At 44.4% G+C, this 21,521-nt stretch overlaps 1 protein-coding gene across 6 annotated transcripts in view; it reads left to right on the top strand.

Moving 5' to 3' along the window:
- The window catches only part of klhl12 (kelch-like family member 12), an 84,830-nt gene that overhangs the window by 48,264 nt on the left and 15,045 nt on the right, over nucleotides 1-21,521 (top strand). For all 6 annotated transcript variants that reach the window (XM_068056989.1, XM_068056987.1, XM_068056986.1 and 3 more), the window contains 4 exons: nucleotides 1,560-1,666; nucleotides 3,331-3,526; nucleotides 17,995-18,153; nucleotides 19,861-19,959. In XM_068056989.1, coding sequence (XP_067913090.1) covers nucleotides 1,560-1,666; nucleotides 3,331-3,526; nucleotides 17,995-18,153; nucleotides 19,861-19,959 — 561 coding nt within the window. The remainder of the gene's footprint in view (nucleotides 1-1,559; nucleotides 1,667-3,330; nucleotides 3,527-17,994; nucleotides 18,154-19,860; nucleotides 19,960-21,521) is intronic.

Here is a 21,521-nt window from a genome sequence, read left to right on the forward strand (position 1 = left end):
CACCATTGTATCTAAATGAAAATTCATCACCTGACCCTAGCCAATATTATGGGCAATTTCCTCATGTATTAAATTTCTTATGACTGTGTGCACATCCTATGTTAAACTTTATTACATTGTCATGATTTATGTTGTACATTATGACATTTATGCCTAAAAGTAATGAGTTGCCATTGCTTTTAATGGTTATACTGTCACGTCTCCCTTCCTATGCTTGTCTTTCGGCCTTCTTGCACCAGATGGCACTGTCTTTCTTGCTCTTTACTGCTATTCAGCTTCAGATGCCAAAGAACCTGTTTTCTCAGTGCAGCAGAGTGTAGTATACTTTAAAACAAAAAAAAATGTAAATGGTATGATACATGCCTGAAGTTTATATTGCTCACTTTTTTCCATTTTGGTCTCTTAAGTGGGCTCTGCAACAAAGTTGAAGGCATCTTATTTTAAAACAAATCACATGTCTGCATGGACTTGGGCCAAATGACCTTCCTCTGTGCGTTAAATGACTGACTCAATGTAAATGGTTTAGTATTTTATAAGGTATAGTGTCTTAAATATACTGTGTTTCCCATTATTTCTATATTTTGATATATATATACAAATAGCTTGCTGCCTATTTCGCTGACTGCTTGGAGTGTATTTAAAAAATATAAGCAAAGAACTTGGAGCTGTAGAGGAGCCTTTAAATCCATTTTCCCTCTCCAAACTAGTCTGCCAACCATTCTTCCTTCTCCCACATGCTCTATCAACTCTTGGTCTACACTTTATAAGTGTTATGTTTTTGATGTCACATTGCTAATAACACCCCTTAGTTATAAAACAGAACAAAAATCTTGCTTGTAGTGCATCTCTGTCATGCTCAAAATATGAGAAGTATAAAGAGAAAGAAAACCAGTTATTTCCTGCTGAGTTTTCTGGCCTTAGTAACCTGGCATCTCCTTAAAAGTACAAAAGCTGGGAATTTACTACAATCTACAGAAACGTCCCACAGTGATTAGTCTCTAATTGGCCTTAGGATATGTAATTAGAGCGCTTCTCCACAGGGAATACCTGAGCATCGGCCTAAACCAGACAAGCCTGGTTAAAAGCAGCTCCATCAGGGCACAACCATACTCCTCAGCCCAGACTAACCATGAGCAATGCACAGGAGATCAACTAGTTTTTTAAACAATTTGGCATTAAAGATTTCTAGCTTGACCCCATGAGAAAGGGGAAGCAAATGTTTTTGTAACAAAATGTAGAACCTTTTAAAATAAAAATATTAATCCAGTTTTTCTGTTAAACAGTGATTTCCATATACACAGTATAGTACTGTAGAGAGAACTCTCCATTCTTCAGGAAGAGATAGGAGTTGGGTGTCTTCTGTCTTCCTAACTATGTTCGTGGTCATTTTGAATTGGTTTCCTACAGTACAACCGTGACTACACTTCAAAAGTACTTTGGCTGTAAAGAACTTGGAGACATCCCGAGGTTGTGAAAGGCATTGTCTAAATCCATGTCTTTTCATGTGAGGGAAGTGTTGAATTTACAGATTCTGACTGTACCATTACTTATTTCTGTAGGAGCCAATGAAGTGTTGTTAGTGATTGGAGGGTTTGGGAGCCAGCAGTCCCCTATTGACATTGTGGAGAAGTACAATCCTAAGTCTCAGGAGTGGAGCTTCCTGCCTGTGAGTAGTTTTAACCTGCAGCCTGTTCCATTCAGCATCACCTGTGAATTATTTTCCCTTGTATGAAGAAGATTTGATTTACACCAGGAATTGGTTGGACAGGCTATAGAGAAAATCCAGCTACTGCTGATCCTCTTCCATTGCTGATGTGAGCTTGCCTGAGCATTTATAGGAGCACCCCCTAAATAATACCTTTTAATAACTGCTGTAGATTATGGTTAAAAATCCAATTGATTCATTCATGTCTTTTAAGGAAAGACCCCTGTCACTCCTTGCCTATATGTAACTCTAGTCCCACACCAAAATGGCTGACTCTTAACAGCCTTCTGAAGTGGCCTAGATAAGTAACTCAGTATCAAACCACTCAAGAAAGCCCACCACTATTTTCTCAGGTTAACTAGGGATGGGCAATAAATGCTAGCCTTACCAGCTAAGCCCTCAACACAAGGATAAATAATATATTTTTTAAAAGTGGCAACACAAGGTGGCTTTTCCCTTAAGTGTTAGTCATGGTTCAGTGGGTAGCACTCCTGCCTCCGAGTCAAAAGGTTGTGGGGTCAAGTGCCACTCTCAAATCTCGAGTACAAAGTCTAGCCCGACACTGCAAGTGCAATACTGAGGGAGTGCTATACTTTGGAGCTACCATCTTTCATCTGAGACGTGAAACTGAGTCCACACCTCCTTTCTCAGGTGGACATAAAAGATCCCATGGGACTTGTGTCAGTGTGGCCAAGTGGTTTAAGGCACTCAATTAAACTCCAGTCTCTGTCGAGGCATGGTTTCAAGCCCCAGAAATGACAGAATGTTCCGGCACGCACTCAGGCCAAATGGCCTCCTTCTGTGCCGTAATGACACTAACCATTTTGAAGAAGTATCGAGGAGTTCACCTCTGTGACTTGGCCAATATTTATCATGAAACCAAAATTCAGTAAAACAGATTATCTGGTCATTGTCATGTTGCTGTCTCTGGGACCTTGCTTTGTGCCAGATGGTTGCTGCATTTCCTGCATTACAACAGTGACTACACTTCAAAAAATACTTCATTGGTTGCAAAGCACTTTGGGATGTTCTGAGGTTGTGATATGTGTTACATAGATGCAAGTTCCTCCCTTTCCTTTTTCCTTCCTCCCAGTCTCATTCTAGTCCCAAGTTGGCATGCACCTAATGCTTTCCCTAATTTGGTGGGAATTTGCAATTTCCTGGGAAATACTGTGCCACTGGTGGCATTTGGGGTTGAGGCAGACTTTGTATCTGGCTGTACCATACCTGGCTTGGGAACGCCTGACGCTGATATTGAGTGTCTGAAATGAGAAGAGTTCCATTCTCCGGCCCAAACATCCCAGCCCTTGCTGGGTACAAAAGAGGTGAAAACCAGTGATTTTTTTTTTTAATATATATATTTTTATGACACTATATTGCTGCCTTGTTCTCAGTCAAGAGATCAAGTTTCAAACCTGAAATAAATGTGAAAAATTTTGGGGAAGAAACAGCAGGTCAGTCAGTATATGGGAAGAGAACAGGTGTTTGACCTTTTGAAGTGGTGTTCTGAAGAAGGGTACAAGATGGAAATGTCTGACTGTTCTATCCACAGATACTGACTGACCTACCATTTGTTTGCAGTGTTTTCTGCTCCTGCTTTACCTCACCTGCTCCTCAATCCACAGAGCATCACCCGGAAGCGCAGGTATGTGGCCACGGTGTCTCTGAATGATCGGATTTATGTGATCGGAGGATACGATGGCCGCTCCAGACTCAGTTCGGTAGAATGCCTGGATTACACGTCTGATGAAGATGGTGTCTGGTACTCGGTGGCCCCTATGAATGTACGCCGAGGCCTGGCTGGAGCTACGACGCTTGGAGGTGAGGGGCAGCTTTGACGTTGGCCAGGCAACAGTGTTAAAAATAACTCGCAAACTTCAGCCTCAATTAAAAGGACCACAGAATGTAAGAACATAAGATTTAGGAGCAGGAGTAGGCCAAATAGCCTCTAGAGCCTGCTTCGCCTTTCAATAAAATCATGGCTAAACTTCGATCGCAACTCCACTTTCCCACTCGATCCCCATATCCCTTGATTCCCTTAGAACCCAAAAATCTATTGATCTCAGTCTTGAACATACACAACAACTGAATATCCACTCCCCTCTGTGGTAAATAATTCCAAAGATTCACAACCCTCTGATAAAATTTCTCCTCAACTCAGTCCTAAATGGCCAGCTCCAACCCTTATCCTGAGATTATGTCCCCATGTTCTAGACTCTCCCACTGGAGGAAACAGCCTCTGTCAGGGGCTCTCAGAATCTGATATATTTCATTGAGATCACCCATTATTCTTCCAAACTCCAAAGGGCATAGGTCTATTCTACTTAATCAGGACAGCCCTCTCATCCCAGGAATCAATCTAGTAAACTTTTGTTGCACCCCCCCAAGGCAAGTATATCATTCCTTAGGTACGGAGACCAAAACTGCACACAGTAAGCCAGGTATGGTCTGACCAAAACCCTATATAAATGCAGCAAGACTTCCTGACTCTTATACTCCAATCCACTTGTAATAAAGGTTAAAATACCATTTGCCTTCCTAATTGCTTGATGTACTTGCATGTTAACTGTCTGTCTGCCTTGTACAAGTACACCCAGGGATCTCTGAACATCAACATTTAATAGTTTTTGCACCGTTTAAAAATATTCAGTTTTTCTGTACTTCCTACCCAAGTGAATGACTTCACATTTCCCCACATTATACCCCATCACTCTCAAACCCATCTATGCCCTTCGAGCTCAATTTTCGTGATGGAGGTGGGAAACAGAAGGTGCTATCTGAGGACCCTCCGGACACACGCTGCTCCTGAACCTGTGAGCGGTATGTGCCCAGGGCACTTCAAAAATGACTCCTCAGAATTGCCCAGAGCTGCTAAGAACCTATCAACATTGAGACGTACAGCTTCAAATGCATAAGGGAAAATGCAGTTGGCCAAAGAGGACACCAGGACATAGGTAGAACTAGGAATGATCTGCTGAGAGAGTTTAAGGAGTTAGGATTCAAATTAAAACACAGCATCAAAGGTAATAATCTCTGGAGTGTTAGCTGAGCCATGTGCCAATTAGCATAGGGTCAAGCAGATTCGAGAATTAAACGTGTGGCTCAAAGAGTGGTGTGGGAGGAAGGGAATTCGATTCATGGGGTTCTTGTACTGGGGAAAGAGGGAACTGTTCCATTGGGATGGGCTCCACTTAAATCGGCTGGGATCAGTGTCCTGGGGAATTGTATAAATAGGGTTGTGGATAGGATATAATCCTCAACTCATTTAAAAGGTACCTGGACTTGCACCTGAAGTGCTGCAACCTGCAAGGCTATGGACCAGGTGCAGGAAGGTGGGATTAGATTGGGCGGCTAATTTTTTCAGCCATCGCAGACATGATGGGCTGAATAGGCTCTTTCTATGCCGTATCTTTTCTATGGTTCTAGGGCTTTAAACCAAACGAGTGGGTGGGGTGTAGGGTTCAGGTGAAGGAAGATTTGGAAATCCAAAGAGAAAAGTTGAGACAATAGAGTGGTGTAGTGATTTGGGTAAAGGCAAGCAGAGTGGGACAGAGAAATTAATAGTAATAATGCATCTGCGAATAAGGTCCATGCAAAGAATAGTAGTTTAAAAAAAATTAAAGGCTCTTTATCTGAATGTGCAAAGCAATAGCAGTAAGATAGATGAACAAGTGGCACAAACAGAGATAAATGCTTTAGATCTAATCGCCATTACAGCAACATGGTTACAAGCTGACCCAAGGTTGGGATAAATATTTCAGGGTACACAACATTCTGAAAAGACAGGCAGAATGGAAAAGGAGGAAGAGTAGCCCTCATAGTAAAGGATGACATAAGGACAGTCATGAGTAAGAATCTTGGCTCAGAAGATCAGGAAGTAGAATCAGTATGAGTGAAGATTAGGAATAGCAAGGGTCAGAAAACGCTGATGGGAGTACTTTATAGGCCCCCTCAAAGTAGTTATACCGTTGGACAGAGCATTAAGCAAGAAATAATTGGAGCTTGTAACAAAAGCAATGTAATAATCTTCTTATAGACTGGACCAATCAAATTAGCAAAGGTCGTCTGGAAGATGTGTTTGTAGAATGTGACAGTTTCCTGGAACAATACATTGTGGAACCAACTAGGGATAGAGCCATGTTAGATCTGGTATTGTGCAATGGGACAAGGCTAATTAGTAATCTCATATTAAAAGATCTGCTGGGAAAATTTGATGATCATACAGTTGAATTCCATATTAAGTTTGAAAGTGACATACTCCAGTCCCAACTAAGAATCTTAAACAAAGCCAATTACATAAGTATGAAGGGAGAGCTGGCTAAGGTTGATCGGGTAAATAGACCAAAAGGTATGGCAGTAAATAAACAGAGGGAAGCAATTAAACAATTCAAAATGTTCAACAAAAATACATTCCATTAAAAAAAAACCCAGCAAGAAAGATGCACCCCTGGCTTACTAGGGAAGTTAAGGATAACATTAGATTAAAAGAAGAGACTTATAATGTTGCAAAGAATAGTGGTAAACCTCAGGATTGGGAGTGTTTTAGAAACCAGCAAAGGGCAACCAAAAATTGATGAAAAGGGAATGTAAAGGCAGATTGTAAGAGCTTTTGGAAGTATATAAAAAGAGAGTAGCTAAAATAAACACAAAGTGCTGGAAATACTCAGCAAGGTCTGGCAGCATCTATGGAGAGAGAAGCAGAGTTGACGTTTCAGGTCAGTGTGACCTTTCATCAGCTAAAGTAAACGTTGGTCCCTTAGAGGCAGAGACAGGAAAAATTATCATGGGGAATGAGGAAATGGCATTGACATTGAACAAATATTTTGTGTCTGAATTCACAGTAGAAGATGCACACAAATTACATACCAGAAATAGAGTGTAACCAAGGGGATAATGAGGAAATTAAGGTAATTAATATCAGCGGAGCAGAAGTATTGCAGAAACTTAAGGGACTAAAATCTGACATCCCTGGGACCTGATGGCCTACATTCTAGCATTTTAAAAGAGGTAGCGGCAGAGATAGTAGATGCACTGGTTATGATTTTCCAAGATTCCAGAACTGGCCCAGCGGTTAGTAGCTAGCAAATGTAACAGTACTATTCATGAAAGGAGGGAGAAAGAAAATGGGGAACTACAAGGCAGTTAGCCTGACATCGGTCATTGGGAAAATGCTGGAATCTGTTATTATGGAAGTCTTAATGCACTTAAATCATATGATCAGACAACGTTGACGTGGTTTTATGAAAGGGGAATCGTGTTTGAGAAATTTTAGTTTTTTGAGGATGTAACTTGTAGAGTCGATGAAGGGTACCAGTATTTGTAGTATACTTGGATTTTCAAAAGGCCTTCGATAAGCTGCACACAAAAGGTTAATACACAAGATAAGGTCTCTTAGATAATAAAAACAAGAAATGCTGGAAATACTCAGCAGGTCTGGCAGCATCTGTGGAGAGAAGCAGAGTTAACGTTTCAGGTCAGTGATCCTTCATCAAAACTGGCAAATATTAGAAATGTAAAAAGTTTTAAGCAAGTAAAGCAGGTGTGGGGCAAGAGATAAAAGAAGGTGTTGATAGGACAAGGTCACAGAGAATAACTGACCTGAAGGTCATGGAGCAAAGGCAAACGGTATGTTAATGGTGTGCTGAAAGACAATGCATTAGTACAGAGAGGGTGTTAATGGCCAGAAAACTCAACAGCCACAAGCACAAACATGAAAAAAACAGTGGGTAGGCACAGTGGAAACAAACTAAACAAAGTAAAATAAAATAAACACATAAAAGATTTTAAAAAATGAAAAAATAATTAAAAATAAAAAGGGGAGCCCCATCATGCTCTGAAATTATTGAACTCAGTGTTCAGTCTGGCAGGCTGTAGTGTGCCTAATCGGTAAATGAGATGCTGTTCCTCGAGCTTGCGTTGATATTCACTGGAACACTGCAGCAATCCCAGGACAGATATATGGGCATGAGAGTGGGTGGGGGGGGGGGGGGGGGGGGAGGGAAAGTGTTGAAATGGCCGGCAACTGGAAGCTGGGGGGTCATGCTTACGGACTGAGCGGAAGTGTTCCGCCAAGCGGTAACCCAGTCTGCGTTTGGTCTCCCCAGTGTAGAGGAGACCACATTGTGAGTAGCGAATACCGTATACTAAATTGAAAGAAGTACAAGTAAATCGCTGCTTCACCTGAAATGATTGTTTGGGGCCTTGGATAGTGAGGAGAGAGGAGGTAAGTGGGCAGACATTACACCTCCTGCAATTGCAGGGGAAGGTTCCGTGGCAAGGGGGTGGGGGTAATGGAGGAGTGGACCAGGGTGTTGCGGAGGGAACGATCCCTTCGGAATGCTGACAGGGGAGTGGAAGATGCGTTTGGTAGTGGCATCACGCTGGAGGTGGTGGAAATGGCAGAGGATGATCCTTTGGATGTGGAGGCTGGTGGGGTGGAAAGTGAGGACAAGGGGAACCCTGTTGCGGTTACAGGAGGGAGGGGAAGGGGTGAGGGTAAAGGTTCGGGAAATGGGCCGGACACGGTTGAGGGCCCTGTCAACCACAGTGGGGGGGGGGAATCCTCGGTTGAGGAAACAGAAAGACATATCAAAAGCGCTGTCATGGAAGGTAGCATCATCAGAGCAGATGCGTCGGCGACGGAGACACTGGGAGAATGGAATGCAGTCCTTAAAGGAGGCGGGCTGTGAAGGTTGAGGGTTGCTTTTGTGAGTGGATGCCTGTAACCAGTGGTGTACCGCAGGGATTGGTGCTGGGACTGTTGCTGTTTTTAGTGTACATTAATGATTTAGACATGAATATAGGAGGTATGATCAGTAAGTTCTCAGATGACACGAAAATTGGTGGTGTCGTAAACAGTGAGGAGGAAAGCCTTAGATTGCAGGACGATATTGATGGGCTGGTAAGATGGGCGGAGCAGTGGCAAATGGAATTTAATCCTGAAGTGTGAGGTGATGCATTTTGGGAGGTCTAACAAGGCTGTACTGTACTCCAGGGAGAATGCTGTCACTGAGACTGCCCTCAATGCAGCCCAGCCTCTACCAGTCATGGATGAGCTGGACATACAGCCAACCAAATCAGAACTCAGTGATGCCATTGATTCTCTAGCCAGCGGAAAAGCCCCTGGGAAGGACAGCATTACCCCTGAAATAATCAAGAGTACCAAGCCTGCTATACTCTCAGCACTACATGAACTGCTATGCCTGTGCCGGGACGAGGGAGCAGTACCCCAGGACATGCGCGATGCCAATATCATCACCCTCTATAAAAACAAAGGTGACCGCGGTGACTGCAACAACTACCGTGGAATCTCCCTGCTCAGCATAGTGGGGAAAGTCTTTGCTCGAGTTGCTCTGAACAGGCTCCAGAAGCTGGCCGAGCGCGTCTACCCTGAGGCACAGTGTGGCTTTCGTGCAGAGAGATCGACCGTTGACATGCTGTTCTCCCTTCGTCAGATACAGGAGAAATGCCGTGAACAACAGATGCCCCTCTACATTGCTTTCATTGATCTCACCAAAGCCTTTGACCTCGTCAGCAGACGTGGTCTCTTCAGACTACTAGAAAAGATTGGATGCCCACCAAAGCTACTAAGTATCATCACCTCATTCCATGACAATATGAAAGGCACAATTCAACATGGTGGCTCCTCATCAGAGCCCTTTCCTATCCTGAGTGGCGTGAAACAGGGCTGTGTTCTCGCACCCACACTTTTTGGGATTTTCTTCTCCCTGCTGCTTTCACATGCGTTCAAGTCCTCTGAAGAAGGAATTTTCCTCCACACAAGATCAGAGGGCAGGTTGTTCAACCTTGCCCGTCTAAGAGCGAAGTCCAAAGTACGGAAAGTCCTCATCAGGGAACTCCTCTTTGCTGACGATGCTGCTTTAACATCTCGCACTGAAGAGTGCCTGCAGAGTCTCATCGACAGGTTTGTGGCTGCCTGCAATGAATTTGGCCTAACCATCAGCCTCAAGAAAACGAACATCATGGGGCAGGACGTCAGAAATGCTCCATCCATCAATATTGGCGACCATGCTCTGTAAGTGGTTCAAGAGTTCACCTACCGAGGCTCAACTATCACCAGTAACCTGTCTCTAGATGCAGAAATCAACAAGTGCATGGGAAAGGCTTCCACTGCTATGTCCAGACTGGCCAAGAGAGTGTGGGAAAATGGCGCACTGACACGGAACACAAAAGTCCAAGTGTATCAAGCCTGTGTCCTCAGTACCTTGCTCTATGTCAGCCAAGAGCAACGTCTCAATTCATTCCATCTTCGCTGCCTCCGGAGAATACTTGGCATCAGGTGGCAGGACCGTATCTCCAACACAGAAGTCCTCGAGGCGGCCAACATCCCCAGCTTGTGTACACTACTGAGTCAGCGGCGCTTGAGATGGCTTGGCCATGTGAGCCGCATGGAAGATGGCAGGATCCCCAAAGACACATTGTACAGCGAGCTCGCCACTGGTATCAGACCCACCGGCCATCCATGTCTCCGCTTTAAAGACGTCTGCAAACGCGACATGAAATCCTGTGACATTGATCACAAGTCGTGGGAGTCAGTTGCCAGCGTTCGCCAGAGCTGGTGGGCAGCCATAAAGACGGGGCTAAAATGTGGCGAGTCGAAGAGACTTAGTAGTTGGCAGGAAAAAAGACAGAGGCGCAAGGGGAGAGCCAACTGTGCAACAGCCCCGACAAACAAATTTCTCTGCAGCACCTGTGGAAGAGCCTGTCACTCTAGAATTGGCCTTTATAGCCACTCCAGGCGCTGCTTCACAAACCACTGACCACCTCCAGGCGCGTATCCATTGTCTCTCGAGATAAGGAGGCCCAAAAGAACAAGGCAAGGGAATACACAATGGATGGTAGGACCCTAGGAGGTACAGAGGGTCAGAGGGACCTTGGTGTACTTGTCCATAGATCACTGAAGGCAGCAGCACCTTATCTACATAAGGTGGTTAGGAAGGCATATGAGATACTTGCCTTTATTAGCCAAGGCATAGAATATAAGAGCAGGGAGGTTATGATGGAGCTGTATAAAACACTAGTTAGGCTACAGCTGGAGTACTGTGTACAGTTCTGGGTACCGCAACATTAAGAAATATTTAGATGAGCACTTGAAATGCCATAGCAGACAAGGCTACGGGCCAAGTGCTGGAAAATGGGATTAGAATAGTTAGGCGCTTGATGGCTGGCACAGACATGATGGGCCGAAGGGCCTGTTTCTGTGCTGTATAACTCTATGACTCTAAGTGTAGTCGAGGTAGCTGTGGGAGTTGGTGGGCTTATAATGAATATTAGTAGACAGCCTATCCCCAGAGACTGAGACAGAGAAGTCGGGGAAGGGAATTGTCAGAGATGGACCATATAAAGGTGAGAGATAGGTGGAAATTAGAAGCAAAGTTGATAAAGTTTTCCAGTTCTGGGCAGGAGCAGGAAACGGCACCAATACTGTCATCAATGTACCGGAAAGAGTTGGGGGAGGGGGCCTGAGTAGGATTGGAACAAGGAATGTTCGACATATCCCACAAAAAGACAGGCATAACTAGTGCCCATGCGGGTACCCATAGCAACACCTTTTACTTGAAGGAAGTGAGTGGAGTTGAAGGAGAAGTTGTTCAATGTGATAAGTTCAGCCAGGTGGAGGAGGGTGGTGGTGGATGGGGACTGGTTGGGCCTCTGTTCAAGGAAGAAATGGAGAGCCTTCAAACCATCCTGGTGGGGGATGGAGGTGTAGAGAGATTGGACGTCCATAGTGAAGAGGAGGCGGTTAGGGCCAGGAAACTGGAAATTGTCAGAATGACGTAGGGCATCAGAAGAGTCACAGATGTAGATGGGAAGAGACTGCACCAGGGGAGAAAAGATAGTCAAGATAGGAAGAAATAAGTTCAGTGGGGCAGAAACAGGCTGAAACAATGGGTCTGCAGGGACAGTCCTGTTTGTGGATTTTGGGGAGGAGGTCATAGAGTTATGCAGCACAGAAACAGGCTCTTTGGCCCATCGTGTCTGTGCCGGCCATCAAGCACCTAACTATTCTAATCCCATTTTCCAGCGCTTGGCCCGTGTAGATGCAGGCTGTCCGGGATTGTGGGACTATGAGGTTGGAAGCTGAAGAGGGAATATCTCCAGAGGAGATGAGATCAGTGGCAGTCCTGTGGACAGTAGCTTGATATTCGGTGGTGGGGTCATGGTCCAGGGAGAAGTAAGAAAAAGTGTCTGAGAGTTGGCACTGACCCTCTGCAAGGTAGATGTTGGTACGCCAGACAACAGCAGCACCACCCTTGTCTGCAGGTTTGATGACAATGTCGAGGTTAGACCTGAGAGAACGGAGTGCAGCAAGTTCAGAGGGGGACAGGTTAGAGTGAGTGAGGGGGGCAGAGAAATTGAGATGGCTGATGTCTCGTCGACAGTTTTCAATGAAAAGATCAAGAGCGGGTAAGAAACCAGCGGGAGGGGTCCAGGTAGAGGGAGAATGCTGGAGGTGGGTGAATGGGTCTGCTGGTTGGGGGGAGGACACCTGGTCAAAGAAGTGAGCCCAGAGGTGAAGGCGACGGAAGAAGAGCTCAACACCATGCTGAGCATGAAATTCATTGAGGTGGGGGCAGAAGGGGATAAAACTGAGTCCTTTGCTGAGTACAGAACGTTCAACGTCAGAGAGGGGAAGGTCAGAGGATATAGTGAATACACGGCAAGGGATCAGATCAGAAGGGGTGGGGTCAGAGGGATGGGCTCTTAGAGTTGGGGGTAATGTTTTAGCATGGATAGAAGATTGGTTAATGAACAGGAAGCAAAGAGTAGGGATGGATGGGCAGTTTCAAATTGGCAGGCTGTAACTAGTAGCGTGCCACAAGAATCAGTGCTGGGGCCTCAACTATTTACAATCTATGTTAATGACTTAAACGACGAGACCGAGAGTAAGGTGTCTATAAGTTTGCTGATACAAAACTTGGTGGAAATGTAAGCTGTGAGGAGGACACAGAGGCTGCAAAGAGATATAGACAGGTTAGGTGAGTGGTCAACAAGGTGGCAGATGGAGTATAATATGGGGAAATGTGAGATTATTCACTTTGGTAGTAAGAATAGAATATTTTTTAAAAGATGTGAAACTTGTAAATGTTGATCAGAGGGATTTGGGTGTACTGGTATAAGGAACACACAGCATGCAGGCAGATACAGCAAGCAATTAGGATTGCAAATGGCATGTTGGCCATTATTGCAAGGGGATGGGAGAAAAGGAAAAAGGAAGTCTTTCGACAATTGTACAGGGCTTTGGTGAACCCACACATAAAGTACTGTGTGCAATTTTGGTCTCTATATTTAAGGAAGGATATGTTTGCATTGGAGGCAGTACAGTGAAAGTTTGCTGGATTGCTCCCTGGGATGAAAGGCTGAGTAAATTGGGTCTATAATCTCTGGGGTTAGAAGAATGAATCACAGAATTGTTACAGCACAGGAGGAGGCTATTCGGCCCATTATGTCTGCATTGGCTCTCCAAAGGCGCTATTTCAGAGTACAGTTCCCCTGATTTTTCCCTGTAGCCCTGCACAATCTTCCTTTTCAGATAACAATCCAATTATCTCTTGAATGTCTTGATTGAACCTACTTCCAAACAGTGCATTCCAGATCCTAAACACACCGTGTGAAAAAGTTTTTCCATGTGTCGCTATTGCTTTTACCAGTTACCTTAAATCTGTGCCCTCTTGTTCTTGATCCCTGCACCAATGGGAACAGTTTTTCCCTACCTACCTGTCCAGACCCCTCATGATTTTGAATACCTCTATCCGATCTCCTCTCAACCTTCAAAGAAAACAGTCCCAACTTCTCCAGTCTGTCCATGTAACTGAAGTTCCTCATCCCTGGAGCCATTCTCATGAATCTTTTCTGCACTCTTTCTAATGCCTTCACATCTTTCCTAAAGTGTGGCACCCAGAACTTAACACACCGTTCCAGTTGAAGCCGAAGCAGTGTTCTATACAAGTTTAACATAACTTCCTTGCTTTTGTACACTATGCCCCAATTAATGAAGCCTAGGATGCTGAATGCTCTATTATCTGCTCTCAACCTGTCGTACGACCTTCAACGATTTATGCACATACACTCCATCTGCTCCTGCACCCCTTTAGAATCGTACCCTTTATATTGTCTCGCTGAGTTCTTCCTATAAGGATGAATCACTTCACATTTCTCTGCATTAAATTTCATTTGCTACTTGTCCGCCCATTCCACCAACCTGTCTGTCCTTTTGAAGTTCTACAAGATCCTCCTCACAGTTCACAATGTTTCTAAGTTTGGTATCTGCAAATTTTGAAATTATGTCCTGCACACCAAGGTCTAGACATTAATATACATCAGGAACAGTAAGGGTCGTAACGCTGATCCTTGGGGAAACTATGCTACAAACCTTCCTCCAGTCTGAAAAACATCCATTAACCACTACTCTCTGTTTCTTGTCCCTCAGCCAATTTTTTATCTACGTTGCTCCTGTCCCTTTTATTCCATGAGCTATAACTTTTCTGACAAGTCTGTTGTGTGGCACTTCATCAAATGCTATTTGGAAGTCCATATAAGCCACATCAACAGCATTACCCTGATCAACCTTCTCTGTTAACTCATCAAAAAAGTACAGCAAGTTAGTTAAACATGCTTTGCCCTTCACAAATCTCTGCTGGCTTTCCCCAATGAACCCGCATTTTCCCAAGTGACTATTAATTTTGTCCAGAATCAACATTTCTATAAGCTTCTCCCACCACCGAGGTTAAGCTGACTGTCCTGTAGTTGTTGGGCTTATCTTTACACCCTTTTTTTAAAACATTTCTCCACTCCTCCTGGCACCAGATTTTTACTATCAATATGCCCATAGAAGAGTTTTGGATTCCCTTTTACATTAGCTGCCAGTCTCTTTTCACACTCTCTCTTTGCTTCTCTTATTTGCTTTTTCGCTTCCCCTCTGAACCTTCTATATTCGGCTTGGTTCTCGGTTGTGTTATCCACCTGACATCTCTCATAAGCACACTTTTTCTTCATCTTAATCTCTATTTTGTCATCTAGGGAGCTCTGGATTTGTTTGTCCTACCTTTTCTCCTTCGTGGGAATATACCTTGACAGTGCCCAAACTATCTCCTCCCCAATAGCAGCCCATTGTTCAGTTGCCGTTTTTCCTGCCAACCTTTGATTCCAGTTTATCTGGGTCAGATCCATTCTTACCCCACTGAAGTTGGCGTTCTCCCAGTTCGTTATTCTTACTCTGGATTGTTCCTAGTCCTTTTCCATAGCCAACCTAAACCTTATGATACAATGATCACTGTCCCCTAAATGTTCCCCTGCTGACACTTGATCCACTTGGCTCACCTCATTCCCAAGAACCAGGTCTAGCAGTGCCTCCTTTCTGATTGGACTAGAAACATACTGCTGTAGAAAATTCTCCTGAACACAGTTGAAGAACTCTTGCCCTTTACATTAGTACTATCCCAGTCTATATTCGGATGATTAAAGTCCCCCATTATAACCACTCTACAATTCTTGCACCTCTCTGTAATTTCCTTGGAAATCTGTTCCTCTACATCTTTCCTGTTAGTTGGTGGCCTATGTACCACACTGAAGATTGTAATTGCACCTTTTTTGTTCCTCCGCTCCAACCAAATAGGTTCTGTGCTTGACCCCTCTGGGGCATCCTCTCTGTCCAGCACTGCAATGTTCTCAATCAAAACTGCCACCCTGACCCCTTTCCTTCCTTTCCTATCTTTCCTGAATACCTTGTATCCAGGAATGTTTTGTACCCAAACCCGCCCTTCTTTGAGCCATGTCTCTGTTATTGCCACAACATCATACTTCCACATGGCTGTCTGCGCCTTGCAGCTCACCAACCTTATTTACCAGACTCTGCACATTCACGTCGATACATAGTAACTCCAATTTAGACTTTATTACTTTCCTTCTTACTCTGACCCCATCTTATAACTTAGTATTTCCTACAGTTGTGCAATCTCTCTCTCCCAATTCTTTGTGCACCTTGGTGCTCCTCCCTTGTATTATCTCCTGGTTCACACACTCCCATAGCACTAACAAATTGCCCTGCAAGGAAATTTGTCCCAGCTTCGTTCATGTGCAACCCGTCTGGCTTGTACATGTCCCATCTTCTCAAGAGCTGGTCCCAGTGTCCTAGGAATTTTAAGTCCTCCCTCCTGCACCATCTTTCCAGCCACGCATTCATATGTTCAATCCTCCTATTTCTATACTCACTTGTGCGTGGTACCGGGAGCAATCTGGAGAGTGCTACTTTTGAGGTCCTGCTTGCTAATTTCTTACCTAGCTCCCTAAGCTCTGCCTGCAGGACCACATCCCTCTTCCTGCCTATGCTATTGGTGCCAATGTGGACCACGACTGCTGGCTGTTCACCCTTCTCCCCCCTCACCCCCCCCAATCCCCCTCAGGGTGCTGCAAGGAGTCAACACACCATCCTGGATTCATGTCTGCGGCCACAGAAACGCCTGTCTATTCCCCTAACTGTTGAAATTCCTATCGCTATTGTTCTTTCAGTCATCTTTGTGCCCACCTTTGCAGCCGAGCCAGCAGTGGTGCCATAGTCCTGTCTGGCCGCACTCCGCAGATGAACCATCAATTTCCTCAAGTGAGACACACTTGGGACTCCTGCACTACCTGCCTGTTGTTTCTTGGTTGCCTGGCAGTCACCCATTCGCTCTCCCTGCATAAACTTAAGTTGCGGGGTGATTATATCTGTAAACATGCTCTCAACCTCACGGATGCACTGCAGTGATGCCAGCTGTTGCTCAAGTTCCGAAACCTGGAGCTTAAGCTGCTGCAATTGATGACACTTCCTGTACATAGAAACATAGAAAATAGGAGCAGGAGTAGGCCATTCGGCCCTTCGAGCCTGCTCCATCATTCATTATGATCATGGCTGATCATCCAACTCAGTAACCTGTTCCCGTTTTCCCCCCATATCCTTTGATCCCTTTCGCCCCAAGACTCCTTCTTGAAAACATACAATGTTTTGGCCTCAACTGCTTTCTGTGGTAGCGAATTCCACAGGCTCACCACTCTCTGGGTGAAGAAATTTCTTCTCATCTCTATGGTTCTGGACTCCCCCACCATCGGGAACATCCTTCCTGCATTTACTCACATAACCCAGGTTGTGCACTCCAGAGGTCATAGCAGCCCTACCATTCCTCTATCTATTTGCTACTACGAATAAACTTTGCTACTGCTTATGAATACCCGAGTTTTGAGAGAGGGGAGAAAAGTAAAAAAAAAAAAGCTTTTTAAAAAAAAAAAGAGAAAAACAGTACTCACCTACTAATCACTTGCCAGCTTTCCACTGATGTCACACTTGATTTTCTTTAGAATGCTGTCAGTCAGCTCACTTTCCGCTGCTCTGGTTCTGCTCCTTCACAGACCCGCTCTCTTAAACTCCCCTTCTCTGGTTCTGCTCCCTCCCAGACCCAATCTTTTTAACTTCACTGCTGTCATTGAAACATAGAAGATTCTGAAGGGGCTTGACAAGGTAGACATTGAGAGGGTGTTTCCCCTGGCTGGGGAATGCAGAACATGGGCATGGTCTCAGGATAAGGGGTCGATCGTTTAGGATGAGATGAGAAATTTCTTAGCTCAAAGGGTTGTGAATCTTTGAAATTCTCAACCCTGTGGGTTATGGATGCATTGAATATATTTAAGGCTGAGATGCAGATTTTTGGTCACTGAGGGAATCAAGGGATGTTGGGGAGCGAGTGAGAAAATGGAGCTGAGGCAGAAGAGCAGCCGTGATTGTATTGAATGGCGGAGCGGGCTCAAGGGACCGTATGGTCGTCTCCTCCTTTTTCTTATGTTATTATTCCCCTCAAAATATGGTACATCTCAATTAAATCTCTCCTCTTTCTTCTGTCTTCCAAAGAAAACAACCACAGCCTATCCAGTCTGTCTTTATAGTTAAAATTCTCCTTTCCAGCTAACATCCTTGTAGCCTCCCCCCGCACATTCTGTCTCAGACCCAGCCCCCCATCTCTCTTGTGCCCTTCCCTCTGATCTTACTTGCTCCCTCTCCCGCCCCCCCCCCCAATCCCCACTGTCTCTGTGTCTCTCTCTCTTGCCCCACGTCACCCCCCCCCCTCCACCCCAAGCTCACTCACACGCCGTCCCCTTATTTCTCTTCCTGGCCTTGATTTCCCTTATGTTGCACTGTGGAAGATTTATGTGTTTTAGAATCTTTACTCAGTATTGGCCATCAGTGTATCCTTCCTCAGTTGCTAACCCTCCTGTCTCCGTTGCGTTTCTGTTTTCAGATATGATCTATGTGGCAGGTGGATTTGATGGGAGCAGGCGACATACTAGTATGGAGCGGTATGACCCGAATATTGATCAGTGGAGTATGCTGGGGGACATGCAGACGGCACGAGAGGGGGCTGGTCTTGTTGTGGCTAATGGAGTCATCTACTGTCTTGGTAGGTAAATGCCCTTAACTGTGCTTCCCTTTCATTAATCAGGCCTGTTCTTTTCAGCGTGCGTTATTTGTTAAAGGTAGTTAACTAAAATAGTTCACTGAGACCATCAGGCATATGTGAACCTTAACACTGAGTGTTAGTGGGCTCCAACCACTGATGTTCTCACTCGACTGTGATGCACAGGGGTTGTGGGAACCCTGGTTGCACTATTTGCTTCAGTTGGACCCAGGAAATTGAGGTTAAATTATGGTGCTCCTGCTACTGCCTAGACTGAGACCAACTAACTCAGCGCTGACTGAGGGCTGAACCTAGCACCTGCCTGCTCATATACTCATTGGATAAACTTGCTGAGCCATGGGCAGGAACCCCAGCTTGTGATTTTCTAATACAGTTGCAGTTTTATTATCACAAGTTCATTATGGGTGAGAAAAGGCATTCAGACCATCTTAATTCATCTATTCCGAGAGATCCTTCCATTGCAGCATCCAGATGTTGCTTAAACGATTCCAGGATTTTGCCCCTCCATCACTCTAATGGAAAGTTATTCCACCCATTGACCACAATGTTTCCTTCCTATGTACAACATTTACACTAAATTTCATCTGCCACTGTTCTATTTACATATCTTATCTAACCCATTCTATAATGTCTGAGCTGCCTTCTCCGATTCCACTGCCCTTCTTAATTTATCAGAACATTTGAGTTTGCGTCCCAATTAAAGAAGGACTCATTTATACAGCCTTTTTCACAACCTCAGTATCCAAAGATGCTTTAGAGCCAATGAAGTATTTTTGAAATGTAGTCGCTATTGTAATGTAGGAACTGTAAAATCCAATTTGCACACAGCAAGATCCCACAAACAGCAATGAGATAATGACCAGATATTCTGTTTTAGGTGTTGGTTGAAGGATAAATACTGGCCAGGACTTTGGGCAGAACTACCCTGCTCTTCTTCGAAATAGTGCCATGTGATCTTTTATATCCATATGAGAAAGCAGACTTTAACGCCTCGCCTTTATGATGGCACTCCCTCAGTAATGCACTGGTGTGTCAGCTTAGATTTTGTGCTGAAGCCTCTGAAGTAAGACTTGAACCCAGAACCTTCTGAATCAAAGGCAAGAGTGCTACCAACTGAGCCACGGCTGGCACCTTAAGTAAATTAAGTAACAGTAGTGTTCTCAGCATCAAATCATGATGCATCCCAGTCACTTCATGCCTCCTTTTTCCCATCCCCCTCAATGCACCAATGGAACTCCTCTAACGCTTCAGTCACTTTCTTATTCATTCCCAGGGTTAACTCTGCTCCCCACAGCTTACAGTTTAATTAATAGCATTTCATGTGGAACTTTATCAAAAGTATTTTGGAAATCTAGGTTAAACCCACCTTAGGACCTACGATAGTCAGCTTGTGGTGTTGTGTCGTCATCAGTCAAGAAAATTAGTCAGGCAGGATCTGCCTCTTCTCTCCTAACTTCCTGACTGCAATTTGCATTGATCGCTGTCCCCCTATTAGTTATTTGCTCATAGTTGAACTGACGTGCTTCTTTAAAATGATTTAGCTCTGTCTCCTTAATTATTAGATTTCCAGATCTTTTTCATCTATCCCTTTAGCTGTCTGTATTCTAAATGATTATATACTCATTTAAGGTTGTAGTCTGCATTCTGAACCTGTCGTTAAGTGCTGCAGTCCTCTTGATTTTGTTCCAGGCGGCTATGATGGGATTAATATCCTGAGTTCTGTGGAGAGGTATGATCCACACACCGGACACTGGACACACGTCACACCAATGGCTACCAAGCGCTCAGGTAGGTTAGAGCGTGCAGGCGGACTGTGATTGAATATATGGTGTAACTATGGGCAACTGTTTAAAAATTGTTTTGCCTCCCGAAGGTCTCAGCACAGCTAGCACCCATTTGGCCTCTCCTCCAGAGTGCAGTAAGCGATCAATGATTGAGTAGTAAAGATATCGTCCTTTGAAAAGTTTTGCACGGTGTCCCTGACCCAGTGCACATTAATATTGGCAGTTTACCACAATCCTCAGCTAAAGTTTCTAGGGTTTTCCTCTCTTTCTGGCCCAAAAATCTTTGACTTGTGCTGTAGGTATTGTTTCACAGACAGCAGAAACTCTCTGGTATTGTTCATATGAGAGCCTTGATGGTGAGAAGCAGCTGGCTGTCAGACTGCAGAAGGCATTGCTGCTGTTCTCTTCTGATTTACACACACACTTTCTAGCAGAGGTCACTGGATGGTGTCATGCAGGCCCCCAATTGCCAAGCATGAGGCATATTCATTTCCCTACATGGACATTAAATTTCAAACTATTGTTGGTGAAGAAAAGACTTGCTTTAAAAAATTGCCAGATCTTGGCTGGAAAGACATTTGCATATTAACAGACAGTGTTTGGAAGGACAAAGCAGCCATTCCCTGACCCATTCAACCCACAATGGACTTTTGATCACCAGACGTTAAAGGTGGGGAAGCTCGCATTCCAGGTTGACTGCTAAGATGGCCGAAAACACAAACGGACATAGCCAAACCAGCTAGTCACATGACTAACGCAATCTGAGTTTTTTTGAATTTGTACGAACTGTTTGGGAAAAGTCTGTTTGCTCGTGGACTGAGAAGATCTCTCCTGTCTGCTCCCATTTCTCTCTCTCAAGCCTCTGAATCCACTGAAGACACATGAACCCCAAGAGAGAAAAGTCTCCTACAATGAATGGGCTTTAAGAAGAATACTGGGCCCCAACGAAAAGCAAGATCTACACAATCAAAGACTCTACAGTGAGCTCGAAGACCCATAACAAAAGCTCTTCGGATATTGCTTCAAACTTTTCCATTTTATTTTTCTTCTCTTTTCTGTCTCTATTTGCATGTGTGTATCGCGTATGCATGTTAGCATGGGTGCGTCATGTATCCATAGGCATTAATTGAATTAGAGTTTAAGTTTAATAAATTTCAACTTTTCTTTAAGCCTAAGAAAGTCTGTTTGTGCTGGTTTCTTTGCTTTATAATTGGAAAGCGGTGAACAAGGATTCAGCAAGGGGGAGCTAAAAACACTGTGTTTAAAATTAAACCCTGTTACAGTAAGACAGATGAAGGTTGAAAGGGAACCCTGGACCTCTTTCTCACCTTGTCATAACAATGGTATCAAAGGAGGGAGCTCTGTCTAATTAAACACGATCCAAAAGTGGGTGACCATATTTTCTTTCCGCTCTATTCTTATGGTGTCTCTGTGAGGTCGCTAGGTTAATCTCATTTTCACCCTTGTTGTGTTGAGAATGCCCAAGATTATCTCCTGAAGGCCCTGTGTAACGGGTAAGATTTGACCCGGTTCTCAGAGAAAGAATAGTGTTTGTTAATCTGTTGT

The sequence above is a fragment of the Heterodontus francisci genome, chromosome 25, assembly GCF_036365525.1.
Source record: "Heterodontus francisci isolate sHetFra1 chromosome 25, sHetFra1.hap1, whole genome shotgun sequence".
NCBI classification, from domain to species: Eukaryota; Metazoa; Chordata; class Chondrichthyes; order Heterodontiformes; family Heterodontidae; genus Heterodontus; species Heterodontus francisci.